The 20,695-nt window shown below is 45.3% G+C and overlaps 1 protein-coding gene across 1 annotated transcript in view; it reads left to right on the forward strand.

The window, feature by feature from the left end:
• Positions 1-20,695, forward strand: part of Su(var)3-3 (lysine-specific histone demethylase Su(var)3-3) — a 101,874-nt gene that overhangs the window by 2,788 nt on the left and 78,391 nt on the right. Inside the window, exons 9-10 of the mRNA XM_077423469.1 lie at positions 68-141; positions 229-377. Of these exons, the coding sequence (XP_077279595.1) occupies positions 68-141; positions 229-377 (223 nt within the window). The remainder of the gene's footprint in view (positions 1-67; positions 142-228; positions 378-20,695) is intronic.

The following is a 20,695-nucleotide window of genomic DNA, read 5'->3' on the forward strand; positions in this document are numbered from 1 at the left end:
TTTGTGGCAAAATTATAAATGAAACAAATATAAAATGTGTAATATGCTCATTTCTTTTATTCTTTAGGAGTGGGATCAGTTATCAGATCAGCAGAAAGAAATCGAAGCAAAATTACAAGAGTTAGAGGCATCACCTCCCAGGTAAATATACATTATATATTTTATACATGTGCTGTTCTCAACGTTATATACAAATAAGTTTGATAATTTTTTTTTTTTTTAATACAGTGACGTCTACTTATCATCGAAGGATCGGCAGATATTGGATTGGCATTTTGCAAACTTGGAGTTTGCTAACGCAACGTCCTTGTCAAACTTGAGTTTGAAGCACTGGGACCAAGATGACGATTTCGAATTCACTGGAAGTCATCTAACCGGTGAGTCAATAGACTTCAATTAATTACCTATATAAATCGTATTTGTTTTCAAAGCTACAATGCTTGAAAATTGGCAAATCGAAGAATATGTTTGCAAAACGTATTATTTTGCGCCTGACGTAATTATTTTTCTTTAACCGTAATGTGCACGTTATGCCAATATCTGTGCGCAGTATCAATTTAACAAAAGCTAAAATTGACGAATTAATTATTAATCGCGCGAAATTTAATTTGTAGTATCATGTGGCTCGAAACGTACGGAGATCCTAAGAAATTAGATTCGCGATATACCCGTGTTTACTAAAACACGTGTATCTAAGTCTTCCAACGTTTTCTGGAAATTGCTGAAGTAGAAAGGAGATGATGCAGATAATGAGTGAATTATTCGCGAGGTGCATCTCCTTTATAGGCGTTTGATACTCTCTCTCTTTCTCCTCGCGTCTCCCTATGGCTGACTTTATCAACCTTATTGAAAGCCGATAACATGAGATTCCGTGTAGATAGTACGCCGTATCCCCCGTCCGATCGAGTACCAGAGTTCTCATTATGTGAAATTATACTATGATCATAGCCCGTAAACCCTTACGAGCTTACTAAAGCGGCGACAGAAAAGCCACGCCGTTAAAAATATTTTACGACCGCCGATGTAAACGGGTATTTTTGTAGCTTTATATCGGCAAATAAATCGTTGCCGAGTATTTTAATTTTATGAGATGTGTTTATCAAGACGTGCATGGACGTCCATGTTATTTATTACGCATCATACTAAACCTATACAGATATTAATCAAATTTTACATTTTATCGTGTACTTTAACATGCGTATGTAAAAAGCCATAAAACTGGTATTTGACCTGAATATATACGATTTTCGTATGAGATAACTGACAAATATTTCATTGATTTTGGGAACATTGTGCAATCGTGCCTTGTAAGGAGAATATTTCTTTCTTCTCTTCGCGATCTTCCCTAATATCTTCGCTATATATTGCCTTTTATTATTATTTTTTTAAACATACTCGCCCATGTCATCCTTGCGAACAATTTCGTTTGTCACCAGCTGAGCTAAGAAGATTAACGTAATATTTACGGCGGAAATCCGACTATCTCCTTACGGCCTACGCCGTGCTCGATGCGTAATCGAAACCGATATCATTCGCGTACTAACGCGGCTTAACTGTGTTACTCTACCGTGTTGCAAACTCGACGAAATCGGTCGGAGCAAGTAGACGTTGTTTCGAACACTGATTTCATCGACGCGAAATAGGGCATGTAGGGCGAAAAGAGAGATCTGTCCAGATTCCCGGGATAACCGATGCGCACAACCATTTAGGCTTAGCGAATTCACGAGTCCAAGTCTCAACACACTCGCATATACACTCATGTACACACATTGCTATGAGCAAACGTTTCTACAGCGCAGTAAAAATTCGAGGAGGAACAAAATTCAAGAGTACAACTTGATTTAAAGATAACAAGAATGTGGGGGATAAGAACCAGACCTATAAACGTATTTAATACAGTAACTATCTTGTTTTAGTCTATTCTTGAGTTGACTCTTTCGCTAATCGTTTAGCGAATAGAACAGACTAAAAAAGAATAAAGCAAGATATGCATATAGGTCTGGAACAGAATAATGAACAGAGTAATTAAACTCATTTTTTTTACTTGTATCCCTTAATCGGAAAAAAGTCTTTCGATCGGACCCAACGCCGAATTGCGAAGCGTAAACGGATGCGTTTCGATCGTGCGAGGAATCGGGAACGTGGCAATAGACGAATTGATGTCCGAGGGGGACTTGAATCACGCCCTTCTTCCCATGATTGGCATCGATGTGATCATGACGGTCTATTGCTGCACCGAAGGTCCCACCACCGTTGTTGTCTGCCGCGCGATTAATGAGATGTAAACAATTTAACGCTAAATTAAGCACAACAATAGGGGTCTCTCTTTTTCTTTTGCCTCTTTTCTCTCTCTCTCTCTCTCTCTTTTTGAAGCAGCCCCCTTGGCAGCGCTTCGGGCGCGAGCACCGACCCACCCGATATAATCGGGACGTCCGAGATGGACCGTTCGCGGCGTGCTCTTTACGGACCATCAGTTTCTTCTCGATTTCAAACGAGACTCGCCGACGGGTTAGCCGCGATTTTATCGGGAAACGCACCGAAAGTAAAACAATACTTTATGGGACGTTTCTCCCGTTCCAATTTTTACGGTACCATCCTTTTCGCTCCAGTAACGGTACGTCGCACCGGGATGTCCCTTGATACCTTATCTAGGTAAGAGCAGGCGCTCCTTCCTACGTTAGAATGCTCGGAATTTAATAATGTATATGAAAGATCGGTATGGTATTGACTCTTTGTAAGTCGTCTGTTTAAAATACTGTCGAAACACTTCTTAAATTTTTAATATAAACATGAATTCAGAAATATATCCGTTGTTTTTTTTTTTTACAATTTGACTTGACGATACGCGACGCGAATTTACAATTACGGATTATGAAAAGGGGAAAGATCGTCAAGAATTATTACATGATCTTCCGGAAGAGTCTCTAAACAATGACACCGTCCGGATTGACATGATTGTGTGAATTCTTTTCTCTGACATTGTCATCTCTCGCCTGGCCACCTGCCTGCCGCGTCACGTACCGCGGAAATGTTCGGCAACAGTTTCACATGCACTTTTGATCATATTCGCGAACGGCGCGCGAAGTTACGGCGGAACAAAAAGTGCGTAAAGGCTGCCTTGTTGCACACGGAGGAAAAACACAGCGACGTGATCGCGAGGTTCTATTTTACTCCGATCTCCGTGGACTCCTTCCCCAGTCCACGCACGTTCACGCTCCGAGACCGAATACTGCGAATACGTGCCGCGCTGCGCTCTTTCTTCCCGTACTTTATGCGGTTATTGATCCGACCTATGCAGTCGAATATTCCCGGGGAATATCCAGTGCGCCGAAATTTATGGATGTATCCTCCCGAAGACGCCGGCCGTCACGGTGGGTATCTCGCCTCGACCTCCTTCGCCGTCCTCTCGACAGGCCGTATAACGTAGTCACCGAGCTCTGTTTGCCGACGACGAGACCGGACGATCGTGTCGACGGCGTTTTCAGGATCCGACGACGTCGATTTTTCGTCGTCCGTAGGCAGTTGCATCGTGCACGTGACAATGCACAGGGCATTTGTGAAATTTCTCCGAACTTTCGGCGAATTTACGTGGATTTGAAGACAGTTTCTCCGCAATGAAAGTTACAAGCAATGGATCGCTTTCTTTCCCTTCCATTCTTCAGGTCTTTGGCTCAGAAATTGATAATTGAACCTCAAGTAAAAATATCTCGAAAGCAAAGCTCATAGATTGATCGTTTATGGCTGAAGCGTTATTGTTCAGAGAGTCTTCTCCGTTTTCGCTTTCAATTTGTTAAGCAATTTTATGATCCTACCACGAAGTGCGGTGAGAAGCTCTCCGCGATAGGAAGATCCACGATCGACTTATCTCGAGGGACACGCCCGCGTGACGTATTCACGAAACACCCTGTATAAGCCTCCTCTGTCCAAGAGGAGAGGTCCGTGTACGATCAGGAGCGCAGCGACGGGTCGGGGGAGGGACGGGGGGCCATTTACGACGTATCGAAGACTTCTATACGCCGTTCGTTGACTCCGATCGTCGCATTCCACGCCGTCCGTGTGTCGCTTCCAAAATTATATTGTCGTAAAGCTGACTTCACGCGCGCAGAGTCCTCTTCCCCTCCGCCCCCCGTCCGCGATCTTCCTCCTCCGTTGTTACAGGGGGAAAGTTAGCCGGCCGTGGTAACATCCGCGCGTGGAGTTCCAGCATGCACGCGGATGTCCTTCGCAGGATCTCGCGAGCCAGGCTGGTCCCGCGCTCGCCGTCTCCTCACCTTCCTTCTCTCATCTCCTCTTTCTCTTTTCGCGCCTCCTCGCGTCTCCTCGCGCGCGATAATGCGTGCCCGTTGCTCGCGATATATACCGTACGCGTCGTTAACGCGTGCATATTTTTAAATTAATCAGGATCCGGACACGATAAAGGAGATTACTCGGCCGTAATGCGGCGATGACGCTCCCTCGAGGCGCGAACCGGGCACGCCGTCGGGGAACACGGCGAAATTCCCCCCGGTGCGCGATCGCGCTAATTGACGCGGGGATAACCCGGCGTGCTTTTATCGCGGCTCGAAGCGATTTTTGCGGCGTCCCGCGATAAGAGAAGAAGAAAAATAAAGTAAGAACAAAAAGATAGAGACTGAGGATAAAAAAAAAGGAGGAAAGAGGGAAGGGAGAATTTATCGTACGAGACGGTAGCTTCGAAATATATTTTTTATTTTAGAAGAAAAAACTTCGATATTGTACATACGCACAACAGGTAGTAGCCAAATATTGGTGACACCGTGTGATATATACGGAATATGTTTCGACGCTTATACAACAGAGCGTTTATAGAATATATTACTTACGAATGACGCGGTTTCTCATCATAATAGACGCGTTATGCATCCATCCATTAACAGCCGCGTTCTGCATTAAACTATAATAACGTCGTAATTGAGCTTATCGAAATTGAGCCGTGTAATCGAATAACTTTCGATACATCGCCGCGCAACAACTGTTATTGTTCCCGGCGGTTCTCGTGCCTCGCGCGGATAACGCGCGTACGTGTTAACAGCCGCGTGGACGATTTAGCATCGACAATCCGTATCGAAGGTACTATACCGCGGGGGGTTCACCGGAAGCGAGGAGCCTCCTTCAACGTTTAACGAGTAGGTAAAATCACGCTTCTCTCGGGACGGCCTCGCCGCGCCGCGCCGCCCGGCCGGATACTCATCTCGCATGATGATTCGAGATTATGTCGTTGTTCTTCCTTTTTCGACGTCAATACCGCACTTTCGTTCGTTCCCCTCGGCGCAGCGCAGCAACAGCAGCCAGAAGCAGCAACGGCGGCAGCAATACCGCCGTTGCACAGGCGGTCTTTGTTGAGCGAAGCTTGAGGTATGACAATGCAACCGCCATCGGTTACTTACGTCGAAATTTCTTCCGAGTCCCCTCGTGATAGGACCATTGTGCAGAAAGGTTGATATTAACCGGGCAAGAGCGGCGCACCGCTCTCGAGGCTCTCATTATGTATGCGCCATCGAAATTGCATCGTTGCGATCTTGAATATGCATTTCTCCCCTGCCACCTCCACCCCCTTCAAATATTCGTCCCGGTTGGTCCGCGCGCCGCGGCGCTACGGACATTCTTTTTCGAGCGGATGCACTTTAGAGCAGCGGTATCGCGCGATTCTGAAGACTCGACACGGGCTTCTTGACATTCCAATCGGATCGGATTTGTCCGACATCGGCAAAAATCCCAGCCACTCGGAGCGAGATGCGGCTTATTGTTAGTGGTGCGCGAATTCGCGATATTGTCTCGTAGCTGGGCGCAATCTCGCTAAAATTGCGAAAGTCATGATACGCATGTTACGTGTACGACGGAAGCATCATTGCGCATAATTTCTTCCAAATTCCTTTCTCGCGAACAGTATTAAGAAATATAGAAGGAACGTGCTTTCTCGTGATAATTTATTATCTGAAATATATTAATTTTTATTAGAAAATATATAAAGAGTATTCTCAACGTATTTAAAAATTCTTATACACGAGAAAAATAAAATAACATCTCACATGATTAATTTCAAGAATAGATCCGTTATTGTAGATCGATATTATGATGCAGCGTGCAAGAAATGTCTGAGGATTGCAGATCTATATCCGCGAAAGTGTCAACGCGCGCGCGTCGGCGTCGTTCCACCAATTTCGAAGTCATCCGCGATATCCGAAAGCTATCTCCCCCGAGGACTCGGGGCAGTGTTTTCATAGGGTCCCGATGAAACGAGGGGGGTGGGAGGAGGGCACTCCTCAGAGTCTTCCCTCGTTGGAACGAAAACGTAGGCAGCTTAACATTAGCCGAGAGCCGAGAACTGGACGGCGGGCGGACGGACGGATGGAAGGGGGGACGGGGGGGGGTGGGCCCGAGTGGTAATTTACGAGGTATCGAAGACCTTGTACACTCCTACCCGCCAACGAGCCGGCCTCGCCCCGCGGAATCCAGTCTTGGCCTTAACGCACCGATACCTTTCCCATGACCACTTTCGGGCCTATCCGTGCACGCGGCGGTGCCCCGCACACACGCGCGTACGTCCACGGGCCTCCTCTGCCCTCCACGCCGGTGTCTTTACCATTTACAGTGCCCCTCGTGTCGGCAACGCGGTAGGGTACCTTGTCGATATAGTCTATCTGGGGTACAGTCCGCCGCATGATCCACGTGATTTCTCATCCCGGCTATCGCCACGACCGTCGGCCCGTGAGGAAGGAGCGTCAACGAAGCGATTGCTTCGGACCCCCCGTTCCGTGGAGACAAATGGTCCAGTGGCACATATCGCGCTATTAGGTCAGCGCCGACTTGTAGCGGAGCCGTTGGCCTCCGTCGCGAGATGCAACGGCGACCGAGCAGCACTATCGTAATCGATTCTGGAACATCCGTTTGGTCCGGGGCTCATTAATTTTCACACACGTAAAATCGATTATCTCCCGGCGCACGCATTTAGATACGGTTTAAAATAGTTCCAAGATTACCATAACGCCGGTAACGTTACGCGCGCGCTAATAAAGCAATTATGAAATTATACGTCGATGACTAATGCCGACAGCTTGCCAAATAACTCGAAGCGCCTTTCGAGGAAACGTATATCTCGCCATTAGTTATCTGTTATTTCTCGATCGGAGGTTTTCACAACTCGGTGAACATGACAGTACGATATTCTTCATTTTAGCTTTATTTGCATACCGAACGCCTCCGTCTCGCTCCGCCTCGCGCCTGCTCCATATCGCTGAAAATGCGACGGTGACTAATTGCGGCAACAGAACTGATCGCGTTTGCGCGTTCGCCATTCCGCGCCGCGCCCCGCTATAGCGGTGGTACGGGATACAACGTACGATAGATTGAAATTAGCGTACATTCCGCTGACGTTGGCCAACTTTTATTGGCCATTCTAGATGTATCTATATCTACTGTCCGTATTATATTAATGCTTCCAGTTCGTTACGGGCGGCTTCGACGACGGGCGAGATGCGAAGTGACGCGCTGGAATCGGAGAAATACCGGTTCGACGTTATCGTTAATCGCGCACTTGCCGATTTGAGATGCAACATTGTACCGTCCGTCCGTCCGTGAAATATTCAGGCTTCTAGTTAGATTGTAATTACGTCGTCTATGAGGCAATGCATCACGATATAGACCGGCCGGCGGATAGGCGAAGGCCTCTGGAGACTGCGGCGGATTGGATGATATCGTAAAGCATTCCCAAGCCGATTAATTGTTGATTTGGGATGCAAAATTATACATCCGCCAACAAATATTCAAGCCGCCGGGCGAACGGCAAGATAAACGGGATTTGATGAGAAACGGGAAAAATGCCGCACCGTTCTTAAGGAATTATCCTCGATAGAGCGATCTAGTAAAAGTAATAGGGTAATATGGATGCGCCTACCGATACCAACATCTTGGAAACTTCTTTCCACTCTGCTATGCCGGCTCTGATGATACCAATTTCCTAACGACGGCTCGTATACGCTTCAAGTTGTTACATAAGCGCTCTTACTTTTGGGCTGTCCGCTGTTAAATGATATTAAAAGTAGAAGTTGTGTTTGGATGCAAAACAAGCTTTACGCGTAATTATCCTCCATAAAGAGAGGTACATGTACTACACTACGTGGTCCTCCATTATTTTATGTGTGTGTGTGTTTGCGCGTTTCACAATTTATAAAAGTAGTTTTAATGAGCTATCAATAATAACGTTTCGCGTCGTAATATTATTTACGAAATTTTATGTTCACGTGTACAATGTGAGTGGTATCACGTAATAACTCTGTATGAGAATAGCCTAATCTTAATAAGGATCGCGGAGATTTATAACCGTCCGCGCTTCAGCGTATCTTAACGATGTAAAAGATAGACGAAATGATAAATAGCGAATACCGTAACAGAGAAGGTGACAAATTGCCGCGTGTCGCGCGTTACACGATTCTTTTTTTTTTCTTCTAACGCCACACGTCGGCGTTTACGCCGAGACGAGTTCCAAAGATTCGTGTGTTTTACGCAGCTGGATTAAGTTCTCATATGCACGCACGCGCGCGTGCATTTACTTAGGTGGACGTATGCGGGGTTGGAGAGTAATCGGTTTTCACGCGGGCTCTCTCGCCTATTCGCGTTAGATGAGGTGAGGAACGGATGCGCTTGCGGAGATAACGGAGCTATGCGAGTACACGCGCGGCGCAAGAAAGGACGAACGTTTCCCTTCGCAGGCTCGGGATTTGCGTAGCGTACGATGGACTTTCTTGACGCGGAGGCGTTAAGTCTCGGATAGATGTACTGTGACGTCGTTGGAGGAGAGAGAGAGAGAGAGGCGAAAGTTACTCAACGGAAGGGTCACGGAGTTGTCGAGGGAACGAATTATTTCCCTACGCGCTTTACACAAAGCTCGCCTCGCCGATCTGTCATCGGTTATACCCGCGCGCACGCCAGCCCGAGGGGGGCGAGGAGGGCGAGGACGAATATTTATGCGCGAGATTTTCGAGGCGCGGTGTATGCGTGCGATATATCCTGGGTTACGTGTAAATTATTCATCCCGAATTCGATTTTCATACGAACGCGCGTCGGCTTGTTAACCCTTGATTGCGGGCCGCGTGCAGATGCATCGCGTCCGTCACGTCTCTAATTCGCGATCGTTATTCAAATTGGCGTCGCATTGGGCCTCCGTGCATGTTATTATTAGCTGTGTTTCGTACCGTTTTCCACTATGACTATTATTATTCGAATCGATCGATTACCCGACGTAAACCGCGACGAGAACTGGTGTATAATAACAACGGTTGTCGAATGAGAGAGGGTTGTCTTTATACGTCAAAAAGGATTGCTAGAAGAAGTCTCATCTATTCAAAAGATTTTAAAGATTCTTCCAACAATCAATACGTGTCATTATATATATATACTCACAAAACGAACGCTAAAGTTCGAGAACCAATTTATTTGATTACGATTAATTCTCTGATGTATACGATGTGTTAAATATCGCAATCGAGCGTTTGACTTGCCGTCGACACGTCGATTTATGCACTCGCGAGTTTAGCGATGAAAACGATTTAACATTATGGAATTCGCAATATCGATGCGAATTAGAAGTTTCTCCTCAGTACAACCGTTTCAGCCCGGTTCACTGTTTTAATTCGCGTTTTAATTCGACGTAGTAAACTTAACCCGCGCGATAATTTCGAGCGACAGAAATATGATTCGGTGCGGAATAGAAATTTCGTTCCAAGCATATGCAACTTGAATCGGGACTAATGGTAATTGTAGATTAGCGGCAAATTTATCAAATTGTTCACTAAAATATACCATCGAATTCTAAGATAATCATATAAATCGAACACACATTACTCACTGACACAAACATCTTATTTCAATTAATAAAAATCCAATAAAGTCTAATTAATAATAACGAATAAAATAATCTACAGATAGAACTATATTACATATATTCATAAATTCTTATTTTATTTTAAAGACTCACTGAATCATATTCTTAACATATTTATAAATTATTAAATTTATAAATAATGAAATATATTGAAAATTAGTATATTTTTAAAAACTAAAAATTTCGGGCTTTGATGAAGTACTCTCTTAATTTGTAAAGGATACTTGTGTATATATATGCGAGAGAAAAGAGATTGATTAAAGGACAAACGCTGGCTTTAGACGTCCGGGCGCACCGGGTATATCTATACCTACGGATCTATCGGTAGCGGCGTAATCGCCGAATGATGGGTCAACTTCGTGTTTTCGGATAATAAGCTTACATACTGCCCCCGCCAACGGTGATGCATTTTTCAAATTAATGCCCGGCAATCTCTCCCGACAATCGCTCGAAAAGGGGATTACGTGACGGGATGACCGAGAATGATTAAACGGGGTCCTACGTGACGGAGAGAAGAATGACGGTGACCATTATATGTTAATGCTCGGCCACACGCCATACGACGATTATGCGGCCTTTCAGCGTGCCCCCATACGATGCGTTTACGAGGAAGAAAGAAATCTTTCGGTATCGGTATATTCGCCTTTTCGACGGATACGCATTTCGCCGCTTGGCTCGGGAATAATTTCCTTCTTCATCAGGCGTCGATTTTGTGATGGCCACCTCGTCGGCAATATAAGGCCCCCGGCTCCGCGATTATTATGGTACTCTAGAGTGAAATGTGGTTCCTACTTAGGCGTTAACGAAGACAGATTTTTCAATTGGCGGGCTAAGGTAAAATTTGCTCTTCTCAGAATTAACAAGCTTCAGCAGCTTGCTTATTTGTTGGAGGATGATGCGCAGTGAATGTGTGTTTTGTGATTTAAATTTTTACAAAAATGAAGCAAATTCTCATCGAGACTCAGCTTTATTATTCATAAATTTCATTAACGTTAAACGTAAGGATGCTAATTAATATAATTGATTGATTTTGATGACGATGACGCACCTCACTTATTTGCTAAGAAATCACACACATTACAAGTAACAACTATATTTACAATACGACAATCTGCAGTTAAGATGTCGCGCAGTTAGAAGAAATCTGCATAAATATCGAACATTTGCAGCAGCTATTTTGGCTTTCTGTAGTATTTTAATCGAGTCTTGTTTGGTGTTAATTTGCCAGGACAAGTTTTTGTCAGAATCCAAAAGTATCGTAAAATTGTTTCTCATCCACATGAGACAGGGAGTCCGAGGCGAAAATTACAGATCGCTAGCTGGCGACGATTTAGCAGATGGCGTGGACTGGATCGGTCTTTTCGAACCACCACCTGGTTGCCAGGCGCCTCCAATCTGCCACTCCGGTCCCGTCGTAAAGTCTTGCCTTCCACTCCCATCCGATGGTCATTAAACCGGCGATAGAAAAGTTTCGGACGTATATCGTCGGCGGTAATTAACGATCGGCCGGGGGAGTACTTATCTCCCGAACGTGAAACATTATCCGCTGAAAAACCGATCCTTATCTCGGTGATGGATTTGAAGTACAGTGGCTTTGGGGAGGCCGTAAACCGGGAACGCGCGATGCACGGAATTCCGAACAGTTGTCGTTCGGCCGTGCTTCGTTTTACGGGCAAGCCGGATTTCGAGATAGTCAGTCGACGTGTCTTAGAGTGCCGTGTGGTGAAAGTGTACGGTCAAATCGGAAAGGTAATGGCGAGTTAAACGATGGACTAAATATACGATCCTAATTGCACCGAGATATAACTCCGAAATGGCGTTTAGTCATAGATTTTACTTATACTCTACTTCGAGCGCACTCATTCCTATTTACCTTTTCTCGGGAGCGTCATTATCCAAATGACTGTCCTTTTAAAGTTACTCAGACTGTGATTTGCATTCCTTTTCTCGAGCACTTCCCAATTAACGATTTACGTGGCGTGCGCCAAGCGAGAGATTTCTGTCAGACACAGGTCTCAGATTTAACCCAGCGGCGTTATTAAAGCGACAAATCTCAAGCACATACTAAATATAATGTTATTTTCACGACTATTCTACCATCAATAAGATAAAGTTATAAAATAATTTAGACAATTTTATTGGTATAATAAGTTTTAAGAGAATCAAACTTACATTCAAACATAAAAATTTCATGTTTTTTTAATCTAAGTTTTTACATGAGTTGGGATTCGGTAAACTCAATCTTAGGACCGTATATTTTCATCTTAATAACGCCGGATTAACAAATCGCGCGATCGCTACGATCGAGTGGAATCGGAGCAACTATATTGACGGCTATTGCGCATCGCTACAATAGCTGTTACTGTATCTGCATTTATTGCCGGTTTCGACGGGACTCGACGGCGTTTTAGCAATGCAAAGGCGGGCCGTAAAATTTACAAAGTAACCTCACACTGCCGTCCTTCTTTATCAATTATCATTTGCGCAACGCACGCGTTGCGACGTACCATTAAGAGTAATGTTAACGATCCTCCTCCCGCGGGGAGTACCCATTCAAAGTGAAATTCTATCTGTCGATAGGTTAACCGCACGCCGCGTGACTCTCGCGAGGCAAGTCGTGTCGCTTCCTGGCTCGTACGATGCGATTCTTATTAGGTGCGATCCTCCACCGACGCTCTCTCTCTCTCTCTCTCCGGCAATGAACGCGCAAACGCATCTCGCGGTGTCGCCGATCATTAGCGATAAATTCCGAGACGGCGATCTCCGAGAAACTTGGATTTCGGTAGGGCACGTATCGGATCTTCGCGCGGTAATTTGATAGTCTTTAAGATTCAAACGCTCAGCGTTAGAATATTTTCCGAGCTTTAAGCATCTCTGAAGTAAGTAATCGAGTAAATGACTGGATCGTGATATTCTTATGGAAGGGAGCGAGCAAAGCGGTAAACAGAGAAGGAAAATGTTGTGTAATAAGTATGTGCACGAGATAAATGTTGTATATAAAAAAATATAATATAAATATATTTTTTTTATGTATAATATTTCCGGTAAACGTTAGATAAAGTTTTGTATTTCGCAATTTTTATATCATCACATTTAAGTACGATATGTACTCGACCGCATTTTTGATAACTTTAAACATAGTTTATAGTTCGAGTTCGAAACAACTATTATTAATTCGATCAACATGCTCCAATTCGCTCTGCGCGCATTTTACTATTTTTGGGCGAGTTAATCTATTCGAAGGGAATTTCTGTCGCTGTCAATTTAAGCATTTGCCACGAAGGTTTGTGTAGCGAGCGGGCATGTGCTTCCGCTCGACTCGTAAGATTCGCTTGTTATTGGGTGTGAGCTTTGACAATATCCTCACAATGAGAACGAGCGCGAGCGGGGCGCGAGCGCCATTAAGCCCGTCAATAATAAACCGTTGGCGAAAGTAAGGATCTCGAATCGCTTTGTGGCGTCCGTCGTGGGTTTACAGTCATGAGGATCGGGTAACTTCCTTCGACACCTCCTCGCCGTGTTCTTCGTTTTTTATTCTTCAATTACCGTCTCCTCTATCGTTCTCCTCCTCATCGTTCCACGGACCTTCGCCTCGTGTGGACAGCCGACCACTGGTCCGATCACGAGGCGTTAGTCTCTCGTCCGAGAGAGAGAGAGAGAGAGAGAGAGAGAGGGAAGGAGAAAGAGAAAGAGAGACGAGAATTCTCGAGATTTTTCTTCGCCGCACCCGGCCACCAAGAATTTTAAGTAGCGTCCCCATTTTTTCGCTCGTCTATATATCTTTACCGGTGGACAATAGTGCGATCGACGACACACGCATATCTCTCGTGGGATATCGTGGTCGGTATATTATACTATCTCGCCGACTAGATCCCGAATCTCGATAGCCCCCGCGATTCTCACGACAAACTTGTCCATTAACTAACAGGACTTACCCGAACTTCTACATCCGAATAGGATCAACTTTTGATCTTTTCTCGATAATGTCTCTGGAGAGACGAGATCGGTCGTGATGCATCTGTACAACAAAGTACAGAAGTACCAATATATATCAGAACAGAGTCTCTATTCCTCTCAATTGATGGATAATAAAGGAAATATTTGAGATCCGTGGAAAATGATAGGAATTTATAAGCTTTCTAAAAGTTTTTATTACCTTTGTATTTTGTCTGATTCCTTTTAAGTTCTGTCCGAAAGACTGAGCTGGATCTCAGAAATAGCTTATATCTCTCGGATGGACGATCGATGCAAAGAGTTAAACTCCTCCAGATCGGATCGTAAGCGCATTTGTTTCTCGCACATGCGTCCGTCGACTCACATACGGTATAGTCGCGATATCGAGCTTAAGGCGAAGGTGCGAATAAGTTGCTGATAAATTCCCCATGGGAAAAGGGGGTCCCGATTGCTTCGTAACGCATATAGGTCTACGGGAAAGAATATTGAGCGATTCGAGCGTCTCTCCACTTTCCTCTCAATTTTCCCCTTTGTCTCGCTCTTGCCCCTTTCTCCGTTGCTTTCTCCGGCGTTCTCTCACCCTCGCCACCATTTTCGTTCCGCGCGGGTCACCGATCACCGGCTCGGTGCGTCCAGGCACCTATTGCGCGAAAGAGGGCGAGCCGACCCGACCGAGTCGAGAGCCAGCCGGATCACCTGAGATGTAACTGGAGAGCGCATTACCTGGTATTAAGTCACCGAGATAACTACCCGCGTGGGAGGTTCCACCAAGCCCCCCTCCTTAAAGCACGACGACGTGACCCGCCGCGCTGGCTCCGTCGCTTTACGAAATATTCAGATTTTTTTTCAGGCGCGTCAGCGAGCGCGCCTCCACTGCGGAAAGCATATCGCGGTTGGCGGCGTACGGAAGACAGCGGGATACGTGTGTGCCGCCGTTCTCCGCTCTCCGATTTATACGAAACACCGCTTACGCGTTGATGAGGGTCTTAAAGCGCGTTCCTTCGTTCTCTCTCTTTTTCCGCGCTGCTTTTGCGTGTCTCACATTCGCGCGATACACTCGTCATTTTTATTGGCGTCGTTTATCCTCACCTCGCGAGAAGACGCTCGAAAACTCTGTTTGCGCGACTGTTCCACAAACGCATAAAAAATCTATCATTGCAGAGATTTTATTTCGTTAATAACGTACAGCGTCGCCGAGAAGATGCACATCCTCGTTGATATCTTAACCCTTAAATCGCGAAATTTATCGGTACTTAATTTTTTTAACTACCTTTGTAAATTACAAGGTAATTATGTAATCATAATTTTTAATTAAATATTTTTATTTACATACGTTTTGATATAAAAATCCTTTCGTTTCGTCGTTCTATCATATATAGATCTTCTCATAGTTTACTGACGAGTCCATTAAATACCGAGCGTTAGCTGATATATTGCATATTTTTTAACAATTCGGCATTGTAAATTTTCGGGAGGAAATTTCTTGAAATGGCAAGGCCCAAGCAATCATACATTATAGGAAGCGATGCTTCGCGGACGGAGGTGTACTGGAATTTGCACGTTTATTGTCGCATTAATAATTCATGGTGTTGCGCAATTTTTAATCAGCCGCCGTCTGCCATTGATCGATGCTGCCCTTGCGCCCCCACGGGGCTCGAATTTACATACAGAACGAAAAGGAAAAGTATTGACACGCGATACGCTCCTACCAAACAAACAGCAAAATCCAATCGCGCATCATATAACGGCGCCGTTTTCTTTCTACTTCTGTCCCCTCTCCCCCGCCGGTTCAGGCAGCTCTAACCCTTTCCTCTCTTTCCCTTTCTCTTTCTCTCGCCGTCGCGTTCCCACAAAGAAGCTAACAAATCGACCGCGGGACGCGCAGGTGAGGCTTTTTATTAAAAAATTTTTATTGCGCTCCGCGCGCAGCAAAGCATACGTCGTCGTCGCGTTCGGGGTCCCGCTTGAAAAACCTGTTCGCTCTGCCGCCACCATCACCACCGCGCCATCGCTTCCTTTCGGGAGATATTGCTTTACAATACTATATTATACTGCGTGGTACCGTCGAATTTCGCCTGTTTGGATTTAACGAGACTCGCCCGAGGACTCGCCGGTCGTATACGCGAAGGGCCCGCGAAGGTCCCGCGAAGGGTCCTTCGGGCATGGAAGCGAATTACGCGGAGTCTGACGTAGGTATACCTATTACTCGAGGCCCTCGTTCTTTCGCTCTCTCTCTCTCTCTCTCTCTCTCTCTCTCTCTCTCTCTCTTGCTTTCTCTCTCTTTCTCTCTCTTTCTCTTTCGATAGTGGCAAATGCACGATCGCGTGTGTCGAATTTCTTTCTCTCGATATGAGAGGAGCACAGGGAGCGCGTGCTTCGTAGGTGTAGACATCCCCGGGCATTAATCCCTCGCAAGAAGGGACGCTGCACATTGTCCATCGAGCTCGCGGTACAGCCGCAAAAACACGTCGGAATTCTAGCAAGGGGATTGGCAACTTTTTTCCGATATCCGCGCCGTGGCCGACTCGAATGAACGTTAAAAGCAAATGCTAGCCCCTTAAGTCGTCGTTGCCGCAACCGGCCGGCGACGCATGTACGGACAAGCTTTATGGCTCCATAAATCGCCGTTTCGGACTCTATTGTATGTCTGTCTCTCTCTCTCTCTCTCTCTCTCTCTCTCTCTCTCTCTCTCTCTCTTCTCTCTCTCTCTCTCTCTCTCTCTCTCTCTCTCTCTCTCTCTCTCTCTCTCTCTCTCTCTCTCTCTCTCTCTCTCTCTCTCTCTCTCTCTCTCTCTCTCTCTCTCTCTCTACCCCTATCTTTCTTTCTTCGGCTAGTTACTGAGACGTCATTAATAACGGAGATGATGAGTGTTCGATTAATTGAACTTGAGACGGAAACGTCGCTCACACACACACACACACACACACACACATCCGATAATTAAAATAAATCGCCGATTACTATAATATCGATGAGTTTAATTTTCTACATTGTACACACAACAAAGTTTATGCATATTGAAGGACTCCGATAAAACAGAGGATAATTCTAAAGATGAATAGCAAATATATATGTGAATTTTCTCCCCTTTCTTTTCTACAAAGCAAATATGCATATAAGAGAATTACAAGATCTAGTCGCACGTTAGCATTTTTTTGCTTTGCCATTATTTTTTTATATCTTTTGTATCTTTCTGTCGTCTTCATTAAATCGTGTTTGTTATACAATTGGTATTTAGTAACTCGAAGCTTACCGATATTACACCGGTTGCGATTCTCCAATTTAAGAGACGGGAATGCGCGACAAACGCACGTTTCCACGGTGAGCGGCGAAAACTTGCATCGGTCGTATATGTTCATCGCGCGTCTATCGCGTTGTTCGAATGTCTACAACGATGGAATGCTCTTTACGGTGGCTGGTCGCGACCGGCAGCGAGAGCAAGTGAACTCTCGGAGGGTTCATCGAGCGCGGGTGCGTTACACGAAAATTGTGGACACGTTCCAGAAGTCAAGACGCAGCCGCAAAATACCGATCGTATTACGCGCTGTATTACCCTAAATTACATTCCGCTTTCGAAGGGCGCTTGCCAGACGAGGCAATAAGGGGTGGCAAGGGGAGGCAAGGGGGAGGGGATTTGAAAATTCAGGAAATTCCATCGAGAAAATCGCTTTCGGCTCCGCGGCCGTTGCTTGCCGGCATCGCCGCACAGTACACCGCAACGAGCACGAATTGGGGGCGGACAGATACGACTCTTGGCATTCTGGAGATTATTTGTACGCAATCTGTAGGTCGTGCCGCGGGGACGAGAAAGCGAAAGAGAGAATAGGAACAATTTCCTGGCTCGCGTGTTGGTGCGTGTGTAGCGGCGCGTAAGAGAGGTGCCCCGAGGAGGAAACAGGCCGTGCGAGAAGAAGCGAGGAGAAGGAGGAGGAAAAGAAGAAGAAGAAGAAGACGACAACGACAACGAAGACGAAGAAGAAGAAGAAGAAGGAGACGAAAAAGAAGAAGGAGAAGCAGATGAAGAAGGAGATGAAGGAGAAGAAGAAGAGGAAGAAGTGGAAGTGGTATATATGGAGAAAGATTGTTGGTGGTAGGGCAAAATGTCGGGGAGGAACCACGGGCGCGTCAGACAGAGGAGAGAAGAGACGAGACGGGCCATTCTTCCTCCGCGCTTATGGCTCCGCGCAGCCTCCGCTCAAAGCTCGAGGCTGGTTCTCAGAAGCTACCGGTGCCGGTGGAATCCGCGTGGAGCTGGATTATACTGCCAAAGGGTATATTTATCGGGCGAGAATGTATGCAGAAGCGCGGACATCGCCACAAAGGGGCCGCCCCTGCGGATTTAGCCTTGACGCAACTTCGAGAGTGGACTCACGGTTTCGTACCCGCCGCATCCGACCCGCAGTCGGAGCAGACGCCGCGTAATGGATTGCCCAACTTTCCTCCTTGTTGCTTCTGCCGCTCCTTCATTCTTTCCTGCTTTCCTTCCTTTCTCGCTTCCTTCGATCTTTCCTTCCTTCCTTTCTTCCTTTCTTCCTCATTTCTTTGCGTAAAACCTCCCTCTCCGAAGCCTATACGCGTGAATCCACTTTATTGATATGTTTTATTGAAGTACTGCATCTCAAGCGCCGATGGTATAGGCACCGTTATTCCCCGCGACGCGCGAGAAAACAGTCGTTTAGCTGATGCTCGGGCATAAATTCGCGATGAGTAACGCGCATTTTTACTGCCTTTGAGGATTTTTCAAATCGCCGGGGATCGACAGTTAAGGATCCGTTACCGTAATATTTATTGCAAGTGCACCTCTCAATATGATACGGGAAATGGAATTGAGGTGAAAAGAAGAATATTGTAATTTCTTTTACTGTTTTTTTACATATTCCCATTATATTCAGGAAGTGCGTCGTTTAAATGGAGATCATAAATAGGAATCATAAATATATAGGATGCACGCATTCATCGAATTTTTAAGCTCTTTAATATATATCTATTTATATTTACATCATCACACCTCTAAATACAATATTAGGAGGGTACATATAAATTAGACAGAGAATATCTTGTTTTATCAATTTTTCTCCGCTGCTTCTCTTGACATTATAATTACATTTAAATTTATTTATTGGCACTTTTATTTAAATTTTATGTGAATATTCGTGAAAATAATCTAGTTTATTACAACTTAAACTTTCAATTTTAGATCTATTTTTTGACTTTTGATGTGTTTCACAATCATGAACGATTATATCCATGATATCAATCTTAAATCGTTCGAGTTTTCCTCCTGCATTTTCTGCTTCCTCATTTATGCTGTGCGCCATCGTGATACTTGATGGTCAAATGGTTTACCTCAATTTTATTTTATTTATTTTTTTTTATTAGTACCTTTGCAGCTGCATCGCGTCAACCGAAAGAGGTGCATCGTTATTTTCCCGTAGGACCGTAAAACGCACGTTTCAGCCATGCTCGAGAATGAATTCAACATCCTCTCATAAAAGAGCGACTCGCGGCCGTGCTTGCACACATCGGCGTCGTTGCTCGTCTCGACGTAAGCCGCAACGATCATTGGACTTCCGTGGGGAGGCCGGGGAGGGCTGTTAAGCGGGACTGTGCAAACACGGTGTCAGAATCAAGGCGGCGTTGCGCCCTGACGTTAAATGGACGGTGTAAAATGTGCGAGGCGTTAACTTCTAAGCGCGCCCCTCGTGCGGGGCCGCGCTCTCGCCCCGATTCGAATGCGCTCGTGGTCGCGAGCGTGCCATGGCCACCGCCTCGGATAATGGATCGCTCCGACTTTAACTTCCTACACCGCGCATTTACCGCGCGCGCCCGCATGGGATCTCGACGGCTTGCGAGTCGTTTTTTATCGACGCGTTTTATCGAAGTGCCATGTCGGCCGGGAGAGCGGTGTCGGACCGACCGCAAGAGCGCAAAAGCGAGAGAGAGCGGGCGCACGGTGGATTTTAGAGACGTTGCTCGACGACGCGTACGAGTTCGCGCGAATTTCCGCGGTAATAGAAAGTATTTGTCGTCGCCCGTTATTCGAGTACGTTAATGCAAAATTCCCATTTTGCACAGCTCTAAGGAAATCCCTCGCAATCGCGCGGGAGCACCCGCGCGCTACGACGATTTTGCGGTTTATAAGCGTGGAGGAACACAAAGTCGTGCTTTGCGTAATTCCTGGGAGCGAGAAGGTCTCCGTGAAAGGACTATGCAAATGCCTTTCAACGTCAAGGGTCCACACGCGGGAGAGTGTGGCGGAAGTCGCCGCATGAAAATGTAGGGGGTGAAGATCGAACGATATATAAGGTCGATCTAATGTCCACAATGGCTAGGAAAAGCCTGTATAGTGTTCAGAGTTTCGAGTTGAACAATAATATTATTTTCACAATTTTCGATATACCTAATAGTATTAAGTGTTGAGAGAGAAGCGACAAAAGAAACGTTATATTAAATCCCTTCTATACTTTTTTCACATTACAAATAATTTTTTTTCTTTTTTTAATAAAAGGATTCACCGTTCTCTGTTTCTAAAAATGTAACAAGTGATTGAACAAAACATAAGCTGACGTTACATAGACAGAAAATAAAATTCTCTTTACTATTATTTACTATTATTTTCGTTTGGAGAAGAAGTTAAAGAATGTCCGAAGGAAAATATCTTCGAATCGGTTTAGATTCTTGTGGTCAATCGGTTGTGGTACTTGTGGTCAATTTACGGGTGCCTAGCAATTCAAAAAACAAACTTTCCATCATCAATAGATTTACGGGACAGATTAGCTGCGGATTTGAGAAAGAAACGTTGAAGAGAGAGAAAGAGTAACATGCCTCTTTTAAAATCTGAGG

The sequence above is a fragment of the Temnothorax americanus genome, unplaced genomic scaffold, assembly GCF_048541705.1.
Source record: "Temnothorax americanus isolate GAGA-0224 unplaced genomic scaffold, ASM4854170v1 Scaffold8, whole genome shotgun sequence".
NCBI classification, from domain to species: Eukaryota; Metazoa; Arthropoda; class Insecta; order Hymenoptera; family Formicidae; genus Temnothorax; species Temnothorax americanus.